This window comes from Pteropus alecto, unplaced genomic scaffold, assembly GCF_000325575.1.
Source record: "Pteropus alecto unplaced genomic scaffold, ASM32557v1 scaffold73, whole genome shotgun sequence".
Lineage (NCBI taxonomy): Eukaryota > Metazoa > Chordata > Mammalia > Chiroptera > Pteropodidae > Pteropus > Pteropus alecto.
Window position 1 is genome coordinate 5,687,834 of NW_006436284.1, and position 23,235 is coordinate 5,711,068.

The 23,235-nt window shown below is 33.4% G+C and overlaps 1 protein-coding gene and 1 pseudogene across 2 annotated transcripts in view; one reads left to right on the forward strand and one right to left on the reverse strand.

Annotated features, from left to right (window-relative positions):
* Positions 1 to 1,805: 1,805 nt before the first annotated feature.
* The window catches only part of SLC38A9 (solute carrier family 38 member 9), a 60,000-nt gene continuing 38,570 nt past the window's right edge, over positions 1,806 to 23,235 (reverse strand). For both annotated transcript variants that reach the window (XM_006912467.3, XM_015589825.2), the window contains exons 11-15: positions 19,468 to 19,574; positions 11,292 to 11,405; positions 9,565 to 9,713; positions 5,781 to 5,870; positions 1,806 to 4,398 (exon numbers count right to left, since the gene is read on the reverse strand). In XM_006912467.3, the coding sequence (XP_006912529.1) occupies positions 4,236 to 4,398; positions 5,781 to 5,870; positions 9,565 to 9,713; positions 11,292 to 11,405; positions 19,468 to 19,574 (623 nt within the window). In that variant the 3' untranslated portion in view covers positions 1,806 to 4,235. The remainder of the gene's footprint in view (positions 4,399 to 5,780; positions 5,871 to 9,564; positions 9,714 to 11,291; positions 11,406 to 19,467; positions 19,575 to 23,235) is intronic.
* On the forward strand, positions 14,638 to 15,109 carry LOC102882966 (annotated as a pseudogene).

Genomic DNA, 23,235 nt, shown 5'->3' on the forward strand with positions numbered 1-23,235 from the left:
GGGAAATATAAGAAAATGACATTGGAAAAAAAATATACTTTACTTAAGAAAGGCAGAAAATTAAGAGCTCTTTATTGCCTTAAATGGCTCTAGAAGATTATGGCACCAAGCTCTGCCAGAAACTGGGCTACATTTATCTGAAGTGTCACATTCATTCTGAAATATTCTTAGAGGGAGAGGTCACAACAGTTTATTGTCTGAAAGTGATGGTCATTTTAGGTCTTAGTTAACATAAAATAGCATATACCTTTCTCCAGGATCAGAACACTAGGGAGGGCTCCTCAAGTCCTGATGTGACAGATGCAACAGTCACTTGAGTGACTTGAGTGACACATGCAAAGTCACTTGAGAAGTTTGACCCTGCAAAAGATGAATTTCAGCTTTTTTCTGCCCTGGGGTCAGTACTACTAGGCAATAGTATTTCTTGGCAAAATTCAATTAAACAAAGTCCCAGAGTTGTTTTTCTTCAAAATAATTTGATTTAATTTCTTCTTTTATATTAAAAAAAAAACACAACAAATAACATTTCAGAGAATACTGTTTAGGTTATGAAGTTCCCGTCAGAGCTGTTTTGCAACACATGTTTACATAATCTGAAGTGAAGTCGGCAGGGCGGTCCACTGTGAAGCTAGGGCTAGCCAGGCGGCCTTGTGCACATTTCACTTTGGATCACAAACTGATGCAGTGTTCTCTTGTTTAGTTGTCAACTAGACTGGGATTTTGTTTTGGACATTCGAACTGGGATGAGAAAAAAATCCACCACTATCAGATTGTAAAAAGCGATAGGTCAGTGCTTTGCAAAGAAAACATGCAGCATCAATATTTTCTGATCTTATCAAGGAGCTCAAACATTTGACCTGTTGAATACTGATAGTTAAATAAGTCAAGACTTTGGAGAGAAAATTTTGTAGAATCTTTGTTTGTACTGCACAATGTGCTACTAATTATTTCCCTTATTAATTGTGCTTTGCTGTCCGAGATTCACAGATGTGAGTAATGCAGTGTTAAAAAGGCAAAGAGGACAATAAATAGTATACAGAAGCAGTGAAACATTTCTCATAAAACTTAGAGGAAATTTGCCAAAATAAAAGCAATTACATTTTACAAGATCCCATATGATGGTGAATGTATCAAATATCTAATATTCTGGACAGTTATCAGAAGCATGAAAATGGCCTTCCCTGCTTCACCACTTTGCTTGCTTCTCTCATCAGCCCTCCCTGAGGATCCCAACTGGAAGGGATCTGTTTGTCTTTCTCTAACAGTCCCTTGCATTATAGGTAACTATATACATAGTTCCGTTACTAGATTATGATATGATATGAATGATGTTTTATACATCTTTGCATCCTCCAAAACACTGAACATAGATAGTTCAGTCAATTTCTTATGGAAATTAATTAAGTCAAAATACTGAAAAAATTTTTCCTAATGAACTCCAAGTAGAAACAAAAAAAACTCTTCTACCTCTACATATAGTAGCTGTATTGTTTGCAAAATATATTTAATGTAAATAAAATAAATATTTCCCTTTGATACAGCCCCTTTTTGTGGGTAAATTTATTCTTTACTCCAATACATTTTTGGGTGTGATGATGAAACTGATTTTGGATGATCATCTGTAGGTGTCAAATCTCAAAGGACATTTCTTTGTCTTTTCTGGTTTAGTATTAGCATACCACATATTCATCCAGAGCCTTTCTAAGGGAGACTTCTCTAAAAAACTTGTTTTTAATTTTATAACATCCTTAGTTGTGTGTTAAGCAACATAAATTCAAAGAAACTAAAGTTAACCACATCAGAGCAAAAAGTAAAATAAATTTAATTAGAAAATTCTAAGAGATGACAGTAGAGCAAGTCTAAAATTAATTATAATGGGATCTGAATGAGTTCATATCTCATCATACTAATGTGTGAGCCAGGACATATACACCCACACAAAGAGTTTCTGATCAAGCTAAATAACAGACCAGAGGAGTTGGTTTCATGAAAAGAAACTAAAGAAGGCAAAGTCATTCAGCATAAGTCCAAGGCAGGATTTTAGAAGTTCTAAATTATCAAGTCTTTTAAAGAAAACAAAATATGAATACACACACAGACACACATTGGTTTTTAGTTTGGTAAGTAATGCATTCATTGTCATATTCACTTTGAACATTAAATGGGCAAAAATATACCAAATCATTTTTCCACATGTCAAAATAATATTCAAGTATACTGAGAAGAGGCAATGAAATCTCATGTTTTTAAAGACGAGAGAGGCAACCAGGGATAAACAAGGATTAAGCCTAAAGGATCTCTCAAGGAGCTACCTAGCTTTTGATTCCTATGTCACTCACTGAACAAGACTCTGAAGTCAAAAAGATGCAGGGACACCCAAGCACGGAGAGACACGCTATCTCCATGCATCATATCCCTGTTCTAAGAGAGGTTAACACAAAGATCCAAACACCTAATGCAGAATTTTCTCATTAACCCAACTTCTGTCAACAGTTTTTGCTAACAAACACTTTCGAGGCTGTCTCTGTCAACCAATGTAACTAAGTTCGAAAGGCAATTTTAGTGCATATTAAGGTTTCTAGCGATAAAATGACATAAGATCTGAGATTGGCTTTAAACATTTCAGTGAAAAAGAAAAAAAGAGAATAGGTAAAGCGAATGTAGTTTTATAATTACTAAATCTAGGGAATGGGTATATGGGGAAGGGGTTAGCATATTATTTTTTTCCACTTCTGTGTATGCTTGAAAATTTTCATGACACTTCAAAAAAAAGAAGTTTAGGAAATATAGTTCATCAATATAGATATGTATCTATGGACTGGATTGAATGCTTTGCTGAAAGAAATTACGACTGGTCTAGAATCTGTAGCTCTTTACTAGATTAAAAAAAGGCTATTTCACCCATCTTTCTCAAAGGACAGAAATAACACAAATCTATACACCATCCTGGGATATGGGATGTATATTAACACAACATACTTTTTAGTGTTAGCCTAAAATTAGAGAAATCTAACTTTTTCAGAACACTGAGGCTGTGTTATATGGAAGACATGGATTTTCACACTGGTTTAGCTTTTAGTTTGAATGAAAAAGAGGAGACTATAAATTCCAATGATTCAGATTACCTAATCCTTTTCTTAGACACAAGGAGTTTGGGGGACAGGGGTGCGAATTGAACCTCTATCCTGCCAGTTACAGAAGTGGGCGTGGAGGTGGGGTAGGAGGGTGGGAGAGGTGGGGGAGTTGATGTCCTTCTGGAGGTCATATCTCAGACAGAATTAATCCTTTTCTGTAGTGATAAAACCACTTTTACCCCTCACTCTTCCTGGCCCCTTCTCCACTCCCTTCTCCCCTGCCTCATGTACCCTTCTCTGCCATGCTTCCTACATTCTTCCCCACTGGTCCTGTCATGGCATCCTACGCAATGCTCAAGGATCCAGAAAGCAAAAGACTCCCCGCCTCCCTATGGCCCCGTATCCATCTATGGGGAAAATCATATCTGTCCCTAGGCAAAATCTGGCTGGGGGAACTAGAATTTTGACCTAAGTCACTGGTACTGGATTAGAAACAAAAGAGAAGTCAGACAGCAACAAAACTCTTCTAGTTCATTTATTTTGCATAAATTTCATGACCTTGGGGCCTGTACTGACAAGGTTCCTTTCTCTTTTCCTCACTGGCCCCCCAACCCCTCTCTTTCTCTTTCTCTTTCGAATAGAGATTGAGGACATAGTTAAAAAATTAACTCTATTAACACTGATGTCATAGAGATTTCTTTTTAAAAATGAGGTATTTGGTTTACTGTCCCAAACAGTAAAGGTTTGGGCAAACTGCAAAAATGGTCTAGCAAGTAATAAAATGAAAGTGAATACAGTGACATAAAAAACAGAAATAGGATCTGGCAATACATTGCTGTGTGGCACCCTGAGAATCTATTGTAGCCAAAATAAACCCACCTATCTTATATATCTAAAACCAAAACACAGCATACATTTCTACTCAGAAAAGACAATGAAAATAAATAGGCGAGTAAATATGAAAAAGCTAGAGACCAAGATCATCCCCATGCTAATCAAAATTACTTATTTATAAATTGGATTACTATTTCCCTTGTTATCAAATTATCTTAGAAAAAAATTTAGAATTACAACATCAACAATATTTACAAGTGAATTTATGTGAAACTGTTGTCAAAGTTCAAAATACCATGAAAGATCTTGAGAAGATAGTTGAGTATTTCACATAAAAAACTGACTGATCAGGTTAGCCACGCCCAAAATGATGATGAAAACGTGAAAGATTAATTTGGGCCATGTCAGACGAAAACTTGGGGGAGAAATTATATAGGTGAGAGATGGATATATGAATACAAAGGCCAGGCCACATGCTGCTCCTGAATATCTGCAAAAAAAAAAAAGTTTTAGGGATAATATTCATTATAATATTAAGGATAAGTTTTAGGAATAATATTCATCAACAATATTATAATTGCATCTTGCTTTACAATTAAGGTAAATACAGTACAATTTAAATCTGCCTCAGTTTGATATAATGAAATTATTTTTGATTCATTTGTTATTGACTTAAAGCATTTGAATTTAAAATATTTTACTTGCTCATTTAATATAAAATATTATTTCCTGTTCATTTTTATGGCATCTGCTTGACAGAGAGATTTTTTTTTTTAATTTTTATAAGATTTTATTTAAGTCAAATTGATGACTTTGCCAGGAAGCAAGATCTCAAATGCTCTCAACAAAGGGATTTTTATTCATCTCTCAAATCTCCATAGTTCTTGAGTCTCCGTGATTGTGGCTACTTCCTCAGAAACATCTGGAGATAGGCTTTCTATCTTTGATCTCTTATAAACTAATTATGCATTCTGAGTTTCTGAAGGACTGCTAGCATCTGCTTAAGAATGAGAACAGATGAGCGCCTTTCTGGCATTGAGGACAGTTACAAAAGATAATAAGAAAAATACCTAAACTTGAGACTCACAGAGGAACCTGCACTTTCTCTTCCTTTTCCCTATCCTCAGTTTTCTTGAGGAATGGTTTGATAGTGGACTTAACTTGTAAGTCCATCCTATTCAACAAGCATCAGACTTAATCTCCCCTTTTGTTTCTTGCTTAGGTAAGGCTCTTCAAAAAAAGTGACTCGGCCCTGTTTTCTATAGGTTAAATATGAGAAATCAGATCATTCTGAACCCCAGTGTTCCATGAGAATCTGAAGTCACAACTTTATTTCCAATCTACTCAACCTATCCCAATGTTTTTGGAAAAAGGATATCAAGGAAAGAGCCATCTGGGCTATAAACTCTTAGCTAAACTTTTACTTTGTGACTACAATTGACACTGAAATATGTTCTTGAGTAGAAATGGATTAAGAAAGTTAGGACATAGCCTTGACATATAAGAGACTTCCCAGATATCCAAGAAGTTATATATTATATATTAAAAATTACTTTTTATTTTGGATAAGGAGAAAGGAATACATTAGAAAATAATGAGAAAAAGAAAAAGACATAGGTGCCTAAAGCTAAGGGATAATAGAGTTTCTAGAGTTAGAAATAAGCAGAAATGAAAGATAATGAGCATCTTAACTGATACCACGGAACTATATTTGAATGTTACTGGTTTTAAACACTGAAATTTCATACAATTAAATTAAAACAACAACAACAACAACAACAACAACAACAACAACAACAGAGAAGCAGCAGCAGCAGCAGGAAAAGCATGAAATGACTATATGAAGGAACACAGTTCCCTTACAGACAGTACCTTATGATTCCTCCTATGTTTGGGTAGAAACAGGCCATGATCACTCCAGCTCCCACAATAATTAGATTAAGAATCAACACATGGAAAATGCTACAAGTTGAGGAGACAGATTGGAGGAAAGAAAAAAAAAAAACAGGCAAATTATAACCATTAACACGAGAATAAAATTCATTATTAACATCTTTAAAATGAGAATGTCTTAAACTTGAAAATAAAATCACAGCAAAAATAAAAGGTGACAATAGTAGTCAATGCTGGTGATGGGACACTTGCCATTTTGTGCATTTATTTAAATAGGTTAAGTTTTATAGGAGCAAACTTGTAATGTGTATCAGAGTTCATACTTTTTGATCCATAGTTTCACATGGAACATCTTAAGAAAATAATCAAATAAAAAAAAAGCTATTACCATATAAATATTTACAGAACAGAAGTATTCCAGATATATAGCAAGGTAATAATTGATGGAATATATTAAAAATTATTAAAAATACTTATCATTATTACCTTGATGGTAAAAATCCACCAAGGCAAGTTGGAAAAAAGCTAGTTAGATTTTTACTACACTAAATCTGAAAACATTAAAAAATGTATCAGAAGGAAATACACAAAAAGGCAGTAGTGATTGTGTTAAGATTTGGGATTTTGGGTAATTTTTCTTCTTTTCTATATTTAACAAATTTTCTACATTATATAATATTTTTAGAAAGTGTTTATTTTGCCTTTATAATTAGAAAAATAAATTATATTAAGGAACAGGCAAAATGGGCAATTTTTTATTTTTCAGATTCAGCCACTTAAAGATATTCACTATTTACCATGAATAGAATATTTACTAAATATTTGAATTAGATGTTAACAATTCAAGGTCTGGGAATCAATCTGGACACACAAAAAATAATGTAGATGAACTCTGATGCTCAAGAAATAACTCCATTTCCCAAAAGCATGATTCTTAAATTGACACAGGAAAGCAACTCTTGAGTCTAAGTTATTAGAGGTTAATCAATCCCAGATAAAGATTACAAAGAGAATTAAAAATAAGAAAAATATTTTACACAAATAAGTGGTTAGTCATTCACATCTTGATGAATTACAAAGATATTCAGCTTCCAGATCTTACATTTATCCAGAAACTCCAACCTTAAAATTGCTTCAGAGCTTTGAAACATTAGTTGGGCTTTTGTTATTTTTGTATCGTAAAAGCAAACAACTTTGTGTATTTTCCAAAGTAGTGGTTCTTAAAGTGTAACCGCAAACCCTAGAAAATACTCCAATACTCCTTCAGGAAGTTCCTGAGGTCGAAATTATTTTAATAATCATACAAGACATTACTTGCTTTGCAAATGCAATGGTGGGCAAAACTGCTGGCCCCTTAGCATGGACAGAGGTAGTAGCAGCACCTGTCTGTATTCTCTACACTGTATTCTTTCGTGCCAAACACTCTAAAAAAAGTTTTATTAAAAATCGTTCTTGATAAAGAAGTAAAAATTACTAGTTGTATTAAATCTCATGCCTGGAACACATTTCTTTTTAATGTTCTGTGTGATCAAATAGGACTACATAATAAAGTACATCTGCTGCATACCGAAGTATGATGGTTATCTTGAGGAAAAGCACTCGTAACTGAGTGAGAAAGCAACCTAGCCCTTCGCCCCAAAGAACACTGTTTTTACTTGAAGAGCAGACAAACTATATGGTCCTTCAGTCTTGGGTATTTGACATTTTCTTGAAAATGAATGGTTTGAACTTGTCATCTCAAGGAAAACAACTAGTAGTATGTGTTGTCAATGATAAAACTTGAGCTTTCAACTCAAAATTAGACTTTTGGAGAGCTTGTATTTGCCACTCTGAGTTTGACAGTTTTCCAATATTTAAAGACTTATTAGTAAAGTCGATGGTGATATTAACAATGCGTGTTCTGATACCATATAATGAAGTGTGTCAACATTTGGAAGAACTGCAGAACTCAGTGAACCAGTATATTACAAATGACTAAACATGATGTTACAAAATCAAGCATGGTAAAAAATCCAAAGTGTAAGATAGAGCAATGGTTTTTTTTTTAATGTAACTGAGTTTCAGATTCAACTAACTTTTAAGAAACTACCACTTGTCAAGGTTGGGCATAGTATCAAAGAACATCTAAATTATCTGAAAAAGCTACTAAGAGTACTCCTTTTTCTAACTACCTGTCTATGTGAGGCTGTATTTTCTTCATATATTTAAATGAAAATAACATATTGCAACAGTTTGAATGCAGAAGAAGATAGGAGAATCCAGTTATCTACTAGGTAATCAGACATTGAAGAGTTTTGAAAATATAAAGCAAAAGTTATTTGGGAGAGAGTTATTCTTCGTAAACATGTTATTTATATTAAAGGCAATGGTTTTATTATTGCTTTTAAATAAATTAATACATAGCTTTTAAATTCTGTTTAAATTTTTTATATGTTAAATATTGATAGATACAACGTATATAAACCAAAGTTCTTGGGGATCCTCAATATTAAAAAGTGTAAAGGGGTCCCGAGGCCAAAAAGTATGCTCCAAAGAACATAGTCTGTGGAATACTTGTAACTGTAGGATAAATGATAGAGTGTTCTTAGTGGTAGGGGAAGAAATGTAATGTGAACACAAGGGAAATTCCAGACTTTTTCCAAGTGGAAAAAACATTCTAACAGCCAACATTATGCAAAATAATGGCAGAAAACTGAAATAATGCATTTACCTAGAATATTTTTTCATCTATGACTTCACTGTATCCATTTTATTTTGGTGAATGTAACTACAGCAAGAGTATAAACACGACAGGCATCTTATATTTACTGAAATCCGATCTTCCAGATGAGCAACGCCAACGCCGTAGCTCCTGCTATGGTCAGTGCTAAAAACCTGCTAAATATTGACTTATGTTTTTAAAAGTTTATGGCTTTTAAACCAACATATTGATAACTAATTATTTATTTAATGGGGGACAGACTGCATCTGTTCACTTCAAACCACAGTGATTAAGACCACTTGTTTGTTGGTTACTGAAAATGTAAGTTTTTTCAAATTGTATCCAAAAGTTTTCTTCATTTAAGATCATTTACTCCCAATAAAATAGGTAAGGACTAGGTACTTTTTATTAGGATGAATCTAAAATAAAACTGAATGTAAGAGTAGGAGTTAATCAAGGGTCCACAAGGAAGTTTCAGGAAAATGCTAAAGCAGCTTATAGACATTTCTCTTGGATGAAGGTAACTAATTTTGAATAGATTTTCAAAAGGACTCACAGCTCCTCCATCATCAATCAGAGGTTAAAAATTACAGCAGTAGTTACAGAAATAAATAAGAATTTAAACTTGTTATGTATCTTACCTTCAATTATAAACAACTATCATTTATGTAAAAGTGCGTGAATATTAATATATAAGGAAATATCAATAACTAATAATTAAAATAAAAGAGTTTATTCTCATTAGCCATACACTGCTAACACATATATTATTAACTTTTTGGCAATGTGTAGATTAATAGCAAATAAATCATAAGATAAATATAACTGGTATTAGACCTAATATAACTATACTAGAAGGAACTGACTTTAAATCATTCCGGACAAGGCAGTGTCTTCTATTTTTAAAGCTCTTCAGGGAAAAGGACACTAATGTTCCATCCTTAGCAACCATTACATTAGGCAAATTTTTATAGCAAAAGGATCAGTCACATTTTAAACTGACCTGTTTGCACAGTCATTTGTTGCTTGGCACATCTTGCTGGTCAAGAGAAGAGCCCTTACCTAGGATAAACGTCACCGAAGATGTGGCCCAACAGCTGGACACGAGCCAAGTAGCCTAGGAGTGGGTAGACGGTCATCATCTGGAATAGCAGGAATATCCTTGCAATGAAGGACAGGATGTCACTGCTCGGAAAGTTGTCTAAAAAATTCTAATCCAAGAAAGAAAATGAAGTAATGTTAAAAATTGAATCTAATATATACAGATTTATAACATAAGTGCCACTCAAATTGTAGTTTGTGGCCTGCTGCCTGTCCAGGAACTATTAACTATTATTGTTCAATGAGCCAAGTATAGAAATTGAAAGTAAGTGTTTAGAAACTTTTATAGAAATGTAACATTGCAATACTTTTATTCTATTTTACAGAAGTATCGGCCTATAATTGATTTGACTTTAAAACAATGACAAAGAACACTTTGTCCTTCACCGTAGCTAGTTTAAGAAGCACCACTCTATAAGGTTCAAGCATAGATTTGTTTCAATATATTTAAATGGCTGATTTAGCTCAATGTTATTTCATCCTCACTAGCTCTCTTGCTTTCTCTCTACTGAAGCCCTGCAGCACTTTCAAAGTCAAAATTACAGAACGAAGTGAGAGTATATCTGTTACCTAGTATCAGTTTTATTTACATTATTTACAGTCTCTCACTAAATAGAAAAGGATTTATTTCTATTTCTTTTCATGATTCTTTTCTCCATTTTAGTTTGGCATCTAAAACAATAATCACCCATTCCCCACTCCACCTCCCTTTCAAGTATGAATACCACAGATATTCCTATTCCCAAGGGAGTGGCTTTATATGGGATTGTTCACATCAGGGAAATTTTCAGCAAATGATTGGTTGCCAAAATAGTTCTGGAATCAAGGACATCAAGAGAAGAACATTTCAAGCTATCATAACAGCAGTAACCAAACCCACTTCTCTTACAAAGATGAGAACATTATTAAAGGTATTATGCTGAAATAATATTTATAATTCATCTGTAATAAATCATATTGTATATTCTACTCTAAGAGAAATTTCTTTCTGACCAGAAAGAAAGACACCTGTGAAATGCTATTTTTTGTGAAAAATTCTACAGTCACATTCAACTACAGACTGTACCATACCTAAGTTTATGATGGGTCAAATCAAAGAAAATATTACTTATAGCAACCTTTTAGTAAAAGAAAACAGTTTCTTTTATTCTGTCTCTCCCTTTGTCTTTTTTAACAGCTGAATAGACTATCTTTGTTTTGCTATCTGCCATGCAGTACCAAAGTGGATGTTAGACCTGTCATTAGAAACTGTTGAACTGAGATGCTAATTTATACAGGACATTCGTAGATCTGGGCTTTGAAAAATAAGGGAGTTGAATGTATTATCTGTGGAGGTTTTATAATTTCATGACTACTATTAGTGAAAATGAACACAAAGAAACACAAATCCACACAAAGAGATATACTATATATATAATAGGAATCATTCATTTGAGTATCCCAAGGTGACAGCATGAGGTAGGTTTTCTCAGAGAGTCCATCTAAAAATCTATTCTACTAAATGGAAGAGGAAACTGAAGTTCAGAAAGCATGGGGAAGGTGCCTAAATTCCCACATGTAGAATAAAAAGTAGAGAAGGTATCCAAATCTGGTCCTGTCTGCTATTATATCTTGCTACAGTATCTCCATGCCTGCTCTGCCAATATGAGGGTGGAGACAATGACAGAGAGAGGTTACATGTGCCTTACCTGTTCTATACACTCCTTGGGTAACGGTGGTGAAGGAAATGAAGCAAAAACCAGGATTCCGATATAGAGATAAGTTAATGTCACCAACATGTAAGCAATGGACAAGTCCCTCACCTGTAAATAGGGAATAAAATTCTCACAATACTGAATAAATTTATAGTAGGTCTGCCTGAATAGGCTAAATAAGAAGACTGACAATACAAGATTTACCTTTTTGCTCTGTGTGTGTGTATGTAGCTTCTAGGTATCCCATTTTTCACAGAAAAAAATTGAAACAAAATTCACACACTTTACAATTAGTCTTTTTTTTTTTTTTTTTTAGACTATTCTGGAGTATGTAGACTAAGCTACCTATTGGTAGACTTAGGAAATTAACATAAATGGTGGTTTAACATGATTGAAACTCTAACTTAATTTCAAAAAGTAATTTATTTACCAAATTTATAAAATATTTAACTAAAACAATAAAGCTAAGGGACAACAAGAAAGAATAAGCCACCTTCTGTATGACCTACATAATTAAAAAATTTTTTCTTGTAGTAAATTAACTTAAATCATCAAAGCATGCCTACACCCAAAGAGACTGGTACATAATAAAATATATTAAATAAAGAAGAAAAGCTAGTTAAAGAACAGACAGTAAGTTGGTATTAAAGACAAGCTTAATAAACCTAAACAGTAAACAAAACGAAATTAAAAGGCAGCTGTTGAAACAGCTGCACAATGTTATTATTGGAATCAGTAAACAAATGTAGAACATTAAATAGAGTGGATTGCTTTCTTCTACTGCTGTTCCCTCCCTCTGAACCTATCATTCCCATGCAAAGTAAAAAGCTCCAAGATATTTAATGCAGCCAGCTGTCAGATCCAAACAGAACAGATCCCACAGTTCACAAATCTGGTCTCCATCACCATTAAAGTTACAGCCAAACAATTCAGCACAACTAAATTATGGCAATAAGCCAATTCATTTTTCATTTTAAACACAAATTATTTGAAAGCTAAGAAAACATATAAGAAAAAATTATATATAATTTTATTTTAGTTTAATAACACAATAAGAAAACTGGACATTTGGTATTAGGGGTCATTTCTGATTTTTTGGACAACTTCCCTCCTTAAATGGGCTAAAGCAATAGCAGAGAGTTATAAACTTGAGTGTTGATAAATTCATTTAAAAAGCAAGTAACAAGCTATGAGAAATCCTAAAATCGGGTCTAAGTTGACAATTAGCCTGAAAACAAACCAGAGAGTCCTTAATTAATGATGGGTAGACCTATGGAGCTATAGGAACCTGAATTATGCAAGAGCTTCTAATTATTTAGGGCTGAGGACCAACCTCCATGGGAGTTTCAAAGTTTTCCTCTTTAATTCATGAAGCTCTAGGGCCCATCTCAGACAAGACTTCAGTCACCGCTAAGGTTGCTCATTGTCTTGTGTAGGATGAACAGAAATGAACAGGCAACTCTAATTTTCATATCAAAGGGTAGTAATCTCCAACTATGTTTCAAAGTCATTCTCCCCAGAACCTTCTCAATGCCACTCAAGAACAAGGTAATCTTGTAAAATACAAAATTTTGGAGGCTAAAACAGTGTGTCAGAGACAGTTATATATAAAAAGGGAAAATTACCATTTTATGGACAGTCTTTAAATTGTATACTACCTGATCACCACGTTATTTTGGTCAGGCTTCCTGCAAAGATGTGTACCTTAACAAACTTTGGGGAAAACTCTGATGAAGATGAACGGTCTAAGATGTAAGGGTTTCACAATATAACAGGGTTTCCCTGTTCTTATAGCGCCGTATACATATCTCAAATACAGCATGACAATTATCATTAATTTTTATTATAAAGGTAATCCATATTCATGACACAAAGAATCTCAAGTGGAAAAAAAAGTCCCTTGACAACCATAAAGTAGCCATGGTTAATAGTTCTTTGTTATATTGGTATTTTAATTATTCTATGTTTAAATTGGTCTATACCACTAGACTATGCGATCTCTGAAGACCCTGGCTGTGTCTTTTTTTATCTTTATATCCCAATACTTAGGCAATGCCTGGCACACAGTAGGAACTCAGTAAATGTAGATAAAAAATAATAACTACATTGGCTACAATTAGTAGATGCTTCTAAGTGCTAGGCTCCTTGCTAAACACAGTACATGGATTATCTCATTTAATGTAGGTGCAAGTTTTTTCTCCATTTTATAGATGAGTGAACTAGTGCAACAAGTTACAAAACTTGTTCATGGTTACAAAGTGAGTAGCTGGTGAAGTCAATATTCAAACCAAAGTCTTTCTGGCTCCAAATTCAATGCCCTTAGCTACTATGATGGAGAACTGACTAGTCTCTAATTCATTTGTGTCAGTTAATAGACAACAATCAAGAAAACAATAAAAGAGAGGTAACAAGTTATAAATAACAAAGGATACAATCAAGTACACACATAGATGTAAGAGAAATACTGAAATAAGAAAAGTTCTACTTCACAGTAGTCCAAATGTACATTCAGTAGAAATAGGGCAAGAATTGCATATCTGTTTTTGTCTGAAAATACTCTAATGAATAGAAATGCTGTTTTAATACAAAAGCAGCTGAGGTTTAGCACGATCCTGGGAAATATGCCACCTATGAATAGCATGCACACATGTGGGTTTTGCTATTCTCTAGCTTGAACAGAAGCCATCACTGTACTAGGCCAGGGCACAGAGCCTCTTAAAAGCTCGTTTAATGGAAAAATGTTAGAAAAAGCTATCTTTTACAAAATGAGGCTCAATGTAAAAATATATATTTAAAAAGAGGCACAAGTGACAATATGAACTGGTAATGTGTCAAGAATCCTACACATTAACAAGGTAACCTACTCTGCCTCATGAATAAGCAATGACTGGCAGGGCTGGTAGCGAACTAATGACAGGAACAACGCCAACAGAAAGAGGACTGGGTTTACAATGGGGCACAAGTGGGTCTGGGAGCACGTTCTATTTCTCAAATATGATTTATAATTTGTTCCACATACCATTCATAGTGAAAATACTACCCAGTGGAGCATTAACTAACAAAAATGACAGAAACTGACCACACAGACCTACTCCAAACATTTACATAAAACTTCTGCTGATGTATAGCCAAGTAAACTACACAGATTCATATGAAGATGCAAAAAGTAAACAACAAATTAAGATATAAAGCATTTCAATGTGTGAATCAGATCAATTCTCTCTCCTGCCAGAAAAGCATCTCTATTTAAGAATTTTAGGGAGCAAAACTTAAACACAAACAGTCCTCTCTTTGCATGGGAGTATGAGACTAAAAATGCTTGGACATCTCTTTGAGGAAGATGTGGTTGCAGCTGCAGCTCTCCCACTCCTGCTCCACTTCTGCCTCAGGGCTGTTTGCACCGCAGCCATGGCTTACGGATACTGGAAAGACACCCATAAAACCAGAGGTGGCCATTCACCAAATAAGATCATCCTAAACAGCCACAAGGTAAAATTCCCTGGAGAAGGGGTGTGCTGATTTGATCAGAGACACGAAGGAAATAAATCTCAACTTGTCACCCAAAGTGAAAGGACCAGTACGGATGCCTACCAAGACTTTGAGAGCCACTACGAGAAAAACTCCTTGTGGTGAAAGTTCTAAGACACTAAGATTTTCCAAAGTCGGTTCCAGATGAAGATCCACAAGCCACTCAATGACATGCACAGTTCTTCAGAGATTAAGCAGATCATTTCCATCACTATTAAGTGGTTGAAGTCACCATTGCAGATGCTTATATAAACTATTTTAATAAACTGATTACCAAGTGTTAAAAAAATGACTGCAACACAATCATAATAATCAATGGGAAAAATTATGATTGTTCTGTGATCTTTACCAATATTTGTCAAAACATTAAAAACTGTCAGTTACAAATGTGTAAGAAAATTAAAAAAACAGTAAACTTGATATTTATTTAGTATATTAATATAAAACACCAGAAACATTGAGCATTAAACTGTTTTATTTCTTTGTCAAAACTTACAGAGTAGTTTGGACTGTTCCCCCCGCCATGGCATAATTATAATTTAGAGCAAGCATCTTTTTCATGCCTTGGTAAACTGTCATATTCATTTCTTTTAAGTCTGCATCAGCTTCCAACATTTCATCCTTTGTGCTTTCAATGTGAAGTATTCTTTCAATGGGAACTTTAGTGGGAAGTTTCAGTGTCACTTCCTCTGAAACATCTTCATTGTTTTCATCACAACCACCTTCCTTGTTCATGTTGATAACTTCACCTTCCCTAAGTTCTTCTGGATGTACATCTAGTCTCTCAAATGGCAGCAGTGTCAACATTTCCACAATCAGATATTTCTTTTATGATTCCATTTGTTTGATTAAAGTTTCATTTCCAGTGTTATCACTCTTTATTTTATTGTTGCACTTTCACCTTTGTCAATTCCCTCTTTCAATTCTCCATTTTTATACATATCACATGCGCTTACCACTGGGAGACAAGGAAGCAACTCAACCATCCACTTTTCAGTCTGAGTGTAAAGTAAATAACAGATGCATAGTGACCAATCACTGACAGACTTTGAAGGAAGTGACAGGATTACTAACTAATTGGGATGTGCATCTGTTATTTATGTAGCGATCTGTGAACTGAAGGGCTGGTAGCTACTACTTAAAGCAAATACTCATAGTTCCAATCCTGTCGTGACTGAAATTTGAACCATGTTGTTAGGGGGAACTGATGTAATTTAACTAAACCATAGTCATTAAAATTCATGCATATAGGAACTGTTCAAAATGAGGACTGCCTGTAATTTAACTCATCATTTTAAGACTATTTCTAGTAAGACAAATCATGAGTACAATAAAAATATACATGAGTGTTTAAGATAAAATATGAGACTTCATTAAAATTGTGTTGTTCGCTCCCAGATTCCCAGGTCTACAAGGGGTTCTCCTCTGTTGTTAAAGAGACTTTGGTGGTAAAGTTTGAGAAGCCCAGCCTCATGGATAGAATGATCCACTGCATGAGAATCCTTCTTCATAAAATGGGTTTCTAGGGTATTTGGTCTAAGTTGGCATATGAGAGCAGTTGATTAGGATAAACAGGTTACTTAGTTGGTACCAAAGTATACACTATTAATGACATATAACTATCCCTGTGAAGATGAAATAGATATTTTTCATATATCTCTCTAAACTTCCTAAAACTTGAAGTAGACAGCTTAGTTCAAGCGGCAATGAGTCAGAGAATTTGTGAAGGAGGAGAGAAGGATTTAAAAATAAAGGACAGTAAGCATATCCTCAGTTTCCCTTTATAGCCTAAAGTTCCAAATGTTTATCTAGGATAAGTGACATTTTCTTCCTATTTTCTCAAAAGATTTAAAACTGTTGATGGCAAAAATATAAGTACAATAAGACTAAACATTTCTTATAGTAGACAATTTGGTGACAGAAAAAGGGGAGGGAAGTTTGGGGGATGGGAGAATGGAGCGAAGGGTTAAAGAAGTACAAATTAGTAGTTGATAGTTGGGCACGGGAATGGGGAGCATGGCAGAGGGAATGCAGTTAGCATTAATATGATGCTAGGAGCAATTGGGCGGATTGTTTTATGAACTATGTAGATTTCTAACTATTGTACTGTATACTGGAAACTAATTTAAATAAATAAATTAAAAAAAAATAAAAAGACTAAACATTTCTAAGATAAAAACTAAATCTAAAGTGGGAAGGAAGATACAAACTCTAAAAACACATTTTTGCCTTAGAAAAAGTGTAGCAAATGATAAGAGAACTCAATCCTTAAGTTTTCCAAATGGCAGAAAGAAACAAAAAGAGTTATATAACCCTTATTATCAAATAATAAGAATAAATTCATTGAGAAACTTCCCTAGACTTGAACACAGAGAAAATATCTCTCTATAGCCTTTCTATAAAGTATGGTGAGCACTTTAAAGAAGAATATCCAAATTATAGATCTTATAAAACAATGAAACAAAATTCTACACATGGCTTTCTTATATTACCATGAGAAGCTAGTTTTAACATGAAAACCTAGTGTGGTGATGAGAGAAGAGAGAGGAAGAATTGAGGTGGTTCAATTATGGATTTTCCTGGGAATCTAACTAACTTATTAACATCATAGGAAGAAATGTTGGAGAAGAGTTAATATGTTCTCATTGTGATAAGTTTAAAGGCACTAGAAAGAATCTGAAGGGGAAGACAGTCTCTCCTGTTAACAGAAAGATCCACAGTCTAAGTGTCAGGAGAGAAAGGGTAATAGATAAAACTAAGAAAGTCCAGCCTCTACTATACGTGAGATCATGTTAAACACTTTTCCTACTTTGTAATATTTAATTATGATTAAAACCCTGAGAGGCCTGTGTCAAATAATACTACTATTTCATAGGAAGAAAATAAAATTTGAAGGTCACCAAGTTAGGAAATTTGGTAAATGCAGATTTACTCGATTCCAACTTCATTCACAGGTAATATGTCACATGAATGTTACCAGGTAACAGAAAAAATGAAAATAAAAGAGCCTGACCTATATTCTTGCCCTAATTTGAGAGCTAACTTCCTTCCACTTAGAAAGATTTTTGCCTTCTTAATGACTCTGCCAAACATTACTTGAAATCTTCTCAGAATCCCCAGGCACAGCAAACTCTTTCTTTTTTGGTATTTCAGTAACAATTGTATAGACCTCTATTAGAACTTCATCATAATTTTTGGTTACATGGTTAGATGCTATCAAATTGAGTTCAAAATCTGCAGACAAGGTCACAAGTAACTGGTTAACTTCTGCTTGCTTTGGGTTTAGTTTGCTCTTCTTTTTCCAGTATGTTAAGGTAGAAGATTAGATTATTGATTTAAGACCTTTCTTCTTGTTTAATGTAGCTATAAATTTCCCCCCAAGCACTGCTTTAGCTGCATCCTATTAGTTTTGTTATGTTGTCTTCATTTTCAGTAATCTCACAGTATTTTCTATTTTTTTCTTGTAATTTCTTCTTTGGCCCATTGGTTATTTAGGAATAAGTTGTTTAATTTCCACATGTTTGTCAATTTTCCAAATTTCTTTCATTATCGATTTCTAACTTCACTGTGGCCAAAGAAACATTTGGTATGATTTCAATCCTCTTATATTTATTGAGACTTGTTCGATGACTCTGCAAATGGTCTATCTTGGTAAATGTTCCATGTGCATTTGAAAAGAATATGCATTCTGCTGTTTGAGAGAAGACTTTTATTAATGCCAATTAGATCAAGTAGGTTATAGTTTTTCATGTTTTCTATATTCTTACTTATTTTCTATTTGTTCTATCATTATTAAGGGAGAGGTCATGAAATCTTCGATTATAATTGTGAATTTATTTACTTCTCTTTTCAGTTTTGACAGCTGCTGCTTCATTTATTTAGAACCTCTGTCATTTGGGTGCACATATTTAGAATTATTATGTCTTCTTGATGAATTGATCCCTAAAAGTCATTATGTAATGTTCCCCTTTATCTTGGCGATACTCCTCATTTTGAAGTTTAGTATGACATTAAAACAGCCACTCTACCTTTCTTATATTTAGTGCCTTTATGGTATTATCTTTATATTGAAAGTAAGTTTCCTGTAGATAGTATATGGTTAGGTTTTTTTTTTTTTATTAATCAGTCTGACAATCCCTATCTTTTAATTGCATTATTTAGATCATTTTGAAATTAAGTAGTTGTCAATATTACTGGGTTTAAATCTATTATCTTGCTATTTGTTTTCTATTTGTCCCATCTATTCTTTGTTTTCTTTTTCCTGTCTTTTTAGCTCACTTAGATATTTTTAAAGATTTTATCACCACTATTGGCTATTCACCACGCCTCTTTATTTTTTTAGTGATTGCTCTACAGCAGGGATTGGCAAACTATGGCCTATAGGTGAAATCTGACCAACTGTTTGTTTTGGTAAAGTTTTCTTGAAAAATAGCCAGGACCATTTGTTTACATATCATCTATGGCTACCTTATGCCATAAGAGCAGAGTTGGGTAGTTGTAACAAAGACCATGTAGCCTGCAAGGCCTAAAATATTTATCATCAGAACCTTTACAGAAAAAGTTTGATGACCACTGCTCTATGATTTAAATTTAAAAATTACGGTCCAGTAAGGAAAATCATTTCCTCGAGGTAATTACTCACATTGTTTTCTTGGTTCTTGTTGTTCTTTAAGAGTGTGATAATACAGTTATGAATAAAGAAAGCAAGGGTAAGCACTCCAGTCAGCTGTGGAAACTGAAATCTTATTTCTAGGAGAAAAAGAGAAGGGAAAAAAAAACCCATTAAAATTGACAATGAATATTAGTAGCCAAAAGCTGATGACTAAAAACCTGTTGCCTGTTTGGTCCAGGGAAAAATATTAAAATGTCTTTACAAAGTTCCTCAAGGCTAGCATTATACTTGAGCACAGTACTTGAAAAGAGAAAGAAAAGGAATCAAGAAATGACTATTCTGTGAGGGTACTTTACATTAGTTATTCCTGTTTGAGGCCACTTTACTAGTATGTGGCAGAGCAGGATTCAAATTCAGGGTCTGTCTGACTCTAAAATTTCTTGTCTTCTAATACTAGAATTTGCCAGAAAAATACCTTTAAAAAAAGAATTAGGGAAAGGAGAATTAGCAATTTAACATTTTTTAATGGCAATGTTAAAAAGCATTGCTTAAAAATACTGTACATAACTTAAATGTCTATATTGAGGGGAATGGCTAAACTATGATACAGTTGCTCAGTGGTATACAGTAAGTTATGTAAGAATTATGCTCCAGAGAAAGATTTTATGCTCTTGCAAATGTTCATGATTCATATATTATGTATAGCATGGTTTTATTTTTATTTTTTAAAGTATGTATGTGTATGAAAAGAAAAAACTGAAGGAATATCCAAAAGTGTAAATTGGTTATCTCTGGCTAACCACTGGAATTTATTTCAAATCAACCAGTTACCTATATTCTCTAAATTTTTTGCAATAAACATAAAATTACTTTGAGATAAGAATAATAAAGTAATATATACTTATAAGCACTGCCAAATTATGTCTTGAGGTCTGCTAATATAAAAATTTAAAAAATTGCTTTTATGTAGACTAAAACCATGATTTACTTGGAAACGATGATGGATCTAGATGAAATAGGTGATAAAGTAGAGAACAACCCATCCCAGAGGATTCCTTAGTATAAAAAGCAGAAATGAGAAAATGAAGCCCACTGACTTTTTGCCATAATATTTTAGGAAAAGAAGTGAGAACAACTAAGAATCAAGCACTAGCTCTAAAAGAAATCAGAAGATCAAAAAAATTATATACTTTTGTTTTCCATCAAGTTTTTTGTTTGTCTATTAGCTTTTATCTGAATTTTTATCTGTGAAGCAATTCAAAGTGTTATCTTTCTTAGGAAAAGTCTCCCCTTTTCTGTCTATAATATTTTACATTTATACATCTCAGCAACAAAATAAAATGTGGAGGCAAGTCCCACTTCTGTTTTTATTTTTATAAAAATCTCTTAATAAATTGAGAATAGAAGGATATTTTCTTAACAAGAAAAAGACTGATTACTTTAGATCCACAGTCAGAATTATAATTACATAATTATAATAGAGGCACCAATTTTGGAAAGATGATAACATTATTATTTACATATGACATTATTTGCAGATAGTCTTTGCAAAAAAAGCAACTGGAACACTCTTTAGTAAGAATTAGAAGTCATCAAATCACAAAGGGAGAACACAAGAAAGGAATTACAAAACAACCAGGAATCAATTAACGAAATGGCAATGGTAAATCCATACCTATCAATAATTACTTCAACTGTAAATGGACTAAATTCTCCAATCAAAAGACACAGAGTGGCTGAATGGAAAAAATTACAAGACCCAACTAGATGCTGCCTACAAGAAACTTAATTCAGCTTTAAGAATACACATAGACTGATAGTGAAGAGATGGAAAAGATATTCCATGCAAATGGAAGCCAAAAAAAAATGCAGGGCTCTACTTATATCAGACAAAATAGACTTTAAGCCCAAGATTGTAACAAGAGACAAAGAAAGTCATTATATAATGATAAAGGGATCAATTCATCAAGAGGATATAACATTTGTAAGAACTTATGCTTTCAACATGGGAACACTTAAATATATAAAGCAAATATTAACAGATCTAAAGGAAGAAATAGATATCAACACAATAATAGTAGGGGACTTCAACACCACATTTGTAAGAGTGGATAAATTATCCAGACAGAAAATCAGTAAGGAAACATTGGACATTGTCAGAATAGTGCATCCAACAGCACCAGAATGCACATTTTTCTAAAGTATACATGAAACATTCTCTAGGATAGATCATATGTTAGGTCACAAGACAAGTCTTAATAATTTAAGATCAAAATCATATACAACATCTTTTCCAGCCACAATGGTACAAAACTAGAAATCAATTACAAGAAAACTGGAAAATTCACAAATATATAGAAATTAAACAACATGCTACTAACCAAGTCAAAGGGGAAATCAATAAATATCTTGAGACAAATGAAAATGGAAACACAACCTAGCAGAACTTAAGGGATACAGCAAAAACAGTTCTATGAAGGAAGTTTATAGCAATAAATGCCTACGTTAAGAAAAAAGAACAACCTCAAATGAACAACAAAGAAACTAGAAAAAAAAAGCAAACCAAGCCCAAATTAGTAAAAGGAAGGAAATAACAAAGATCAGAGTAAAACTAAATGAAATCGAGACAAAAAAGACAATAAAAAAAGATCAATGAAACTAAGAGCTGGTTCTTTGAAAAGATAAAATTGACAAACCTTTAGCTCAATTAACCAAGAAAAAAAGAGAGAGGACTCAAATAAGTAAAATTATAAGTAAGAAACAACACAGCTAATACCACAGAAATACAAAGGATCATAAAAGACTATTGTGAACAATTATACATCAACAAATTGGACAACCTGGAAGAAATGGATAAATAACTAGAAACATATAACCTACCAAGACTGAATCATGAAGAAATAGTAAATCTGGACAGACCAGTTACTAGACCAATTACTAAGGAGACTGAATCAGTAATAAAAAATCTCCCAATAAAGAAAAGTCCAGGCAGGACCAGAGAGCTCCACTGGTGAATTCTACCAAACATTTAAAGAAGGATTAATACTAATTCTGCTCAAACTCTCTGAAAAATAGAAGAGGAGGAAACAATTCCAATATTATTTTATGAGGCCAGTATTACTGTGATACCAAATTCAGTCAAGGACATTGCAAGAAAAGAAAATTATAGGCCAATATCCCTGATGAACATAGATGCAAAAAAACCTCAACAAAATATTAGCAAACAGAATTCAACAATATACTAAAAGGATCATATATCATGATCAAGTGGGATTTATTCCAGGGATGCAAAGATGGTTCAACATGTGCAAATCAATCAACGTGATATACCACATTAACAAAATGAAGGATAAAAATCATATGATCATCTAAATAGATGCAGAAAAAAGAATTTTATGACTTTCGACATCTACTTATGATAAAAACTCTCAACAAACTGGGTATTTAGGGAACATACATTAACATAATAAAGGCCATATACGACAAACCCACGGCAAACAATATAAGCAACAGTGAAAAGCTGAAAGCTTTTTCTCTAAGATCAGGAACAAGACAAGGATATCCATTCTCACCAGTTTTATTCAACAGTCCTATCCAAAGCAATTTGGCAAGCCAGAGAAATAAAAGACATCCAAATAGGAAAAAAAGAAGTAAAACTGCCTCTCTTTGCAGATGACATGATATTATATATAAGAAAGACAAAAGACTCCACCAAAAAATTGTTAGAACTAGTAAATAAATTCAGTGATGTTGCAGGATGCAAAATCAATATACAAAAAATCTGTCCCATTTCCATAC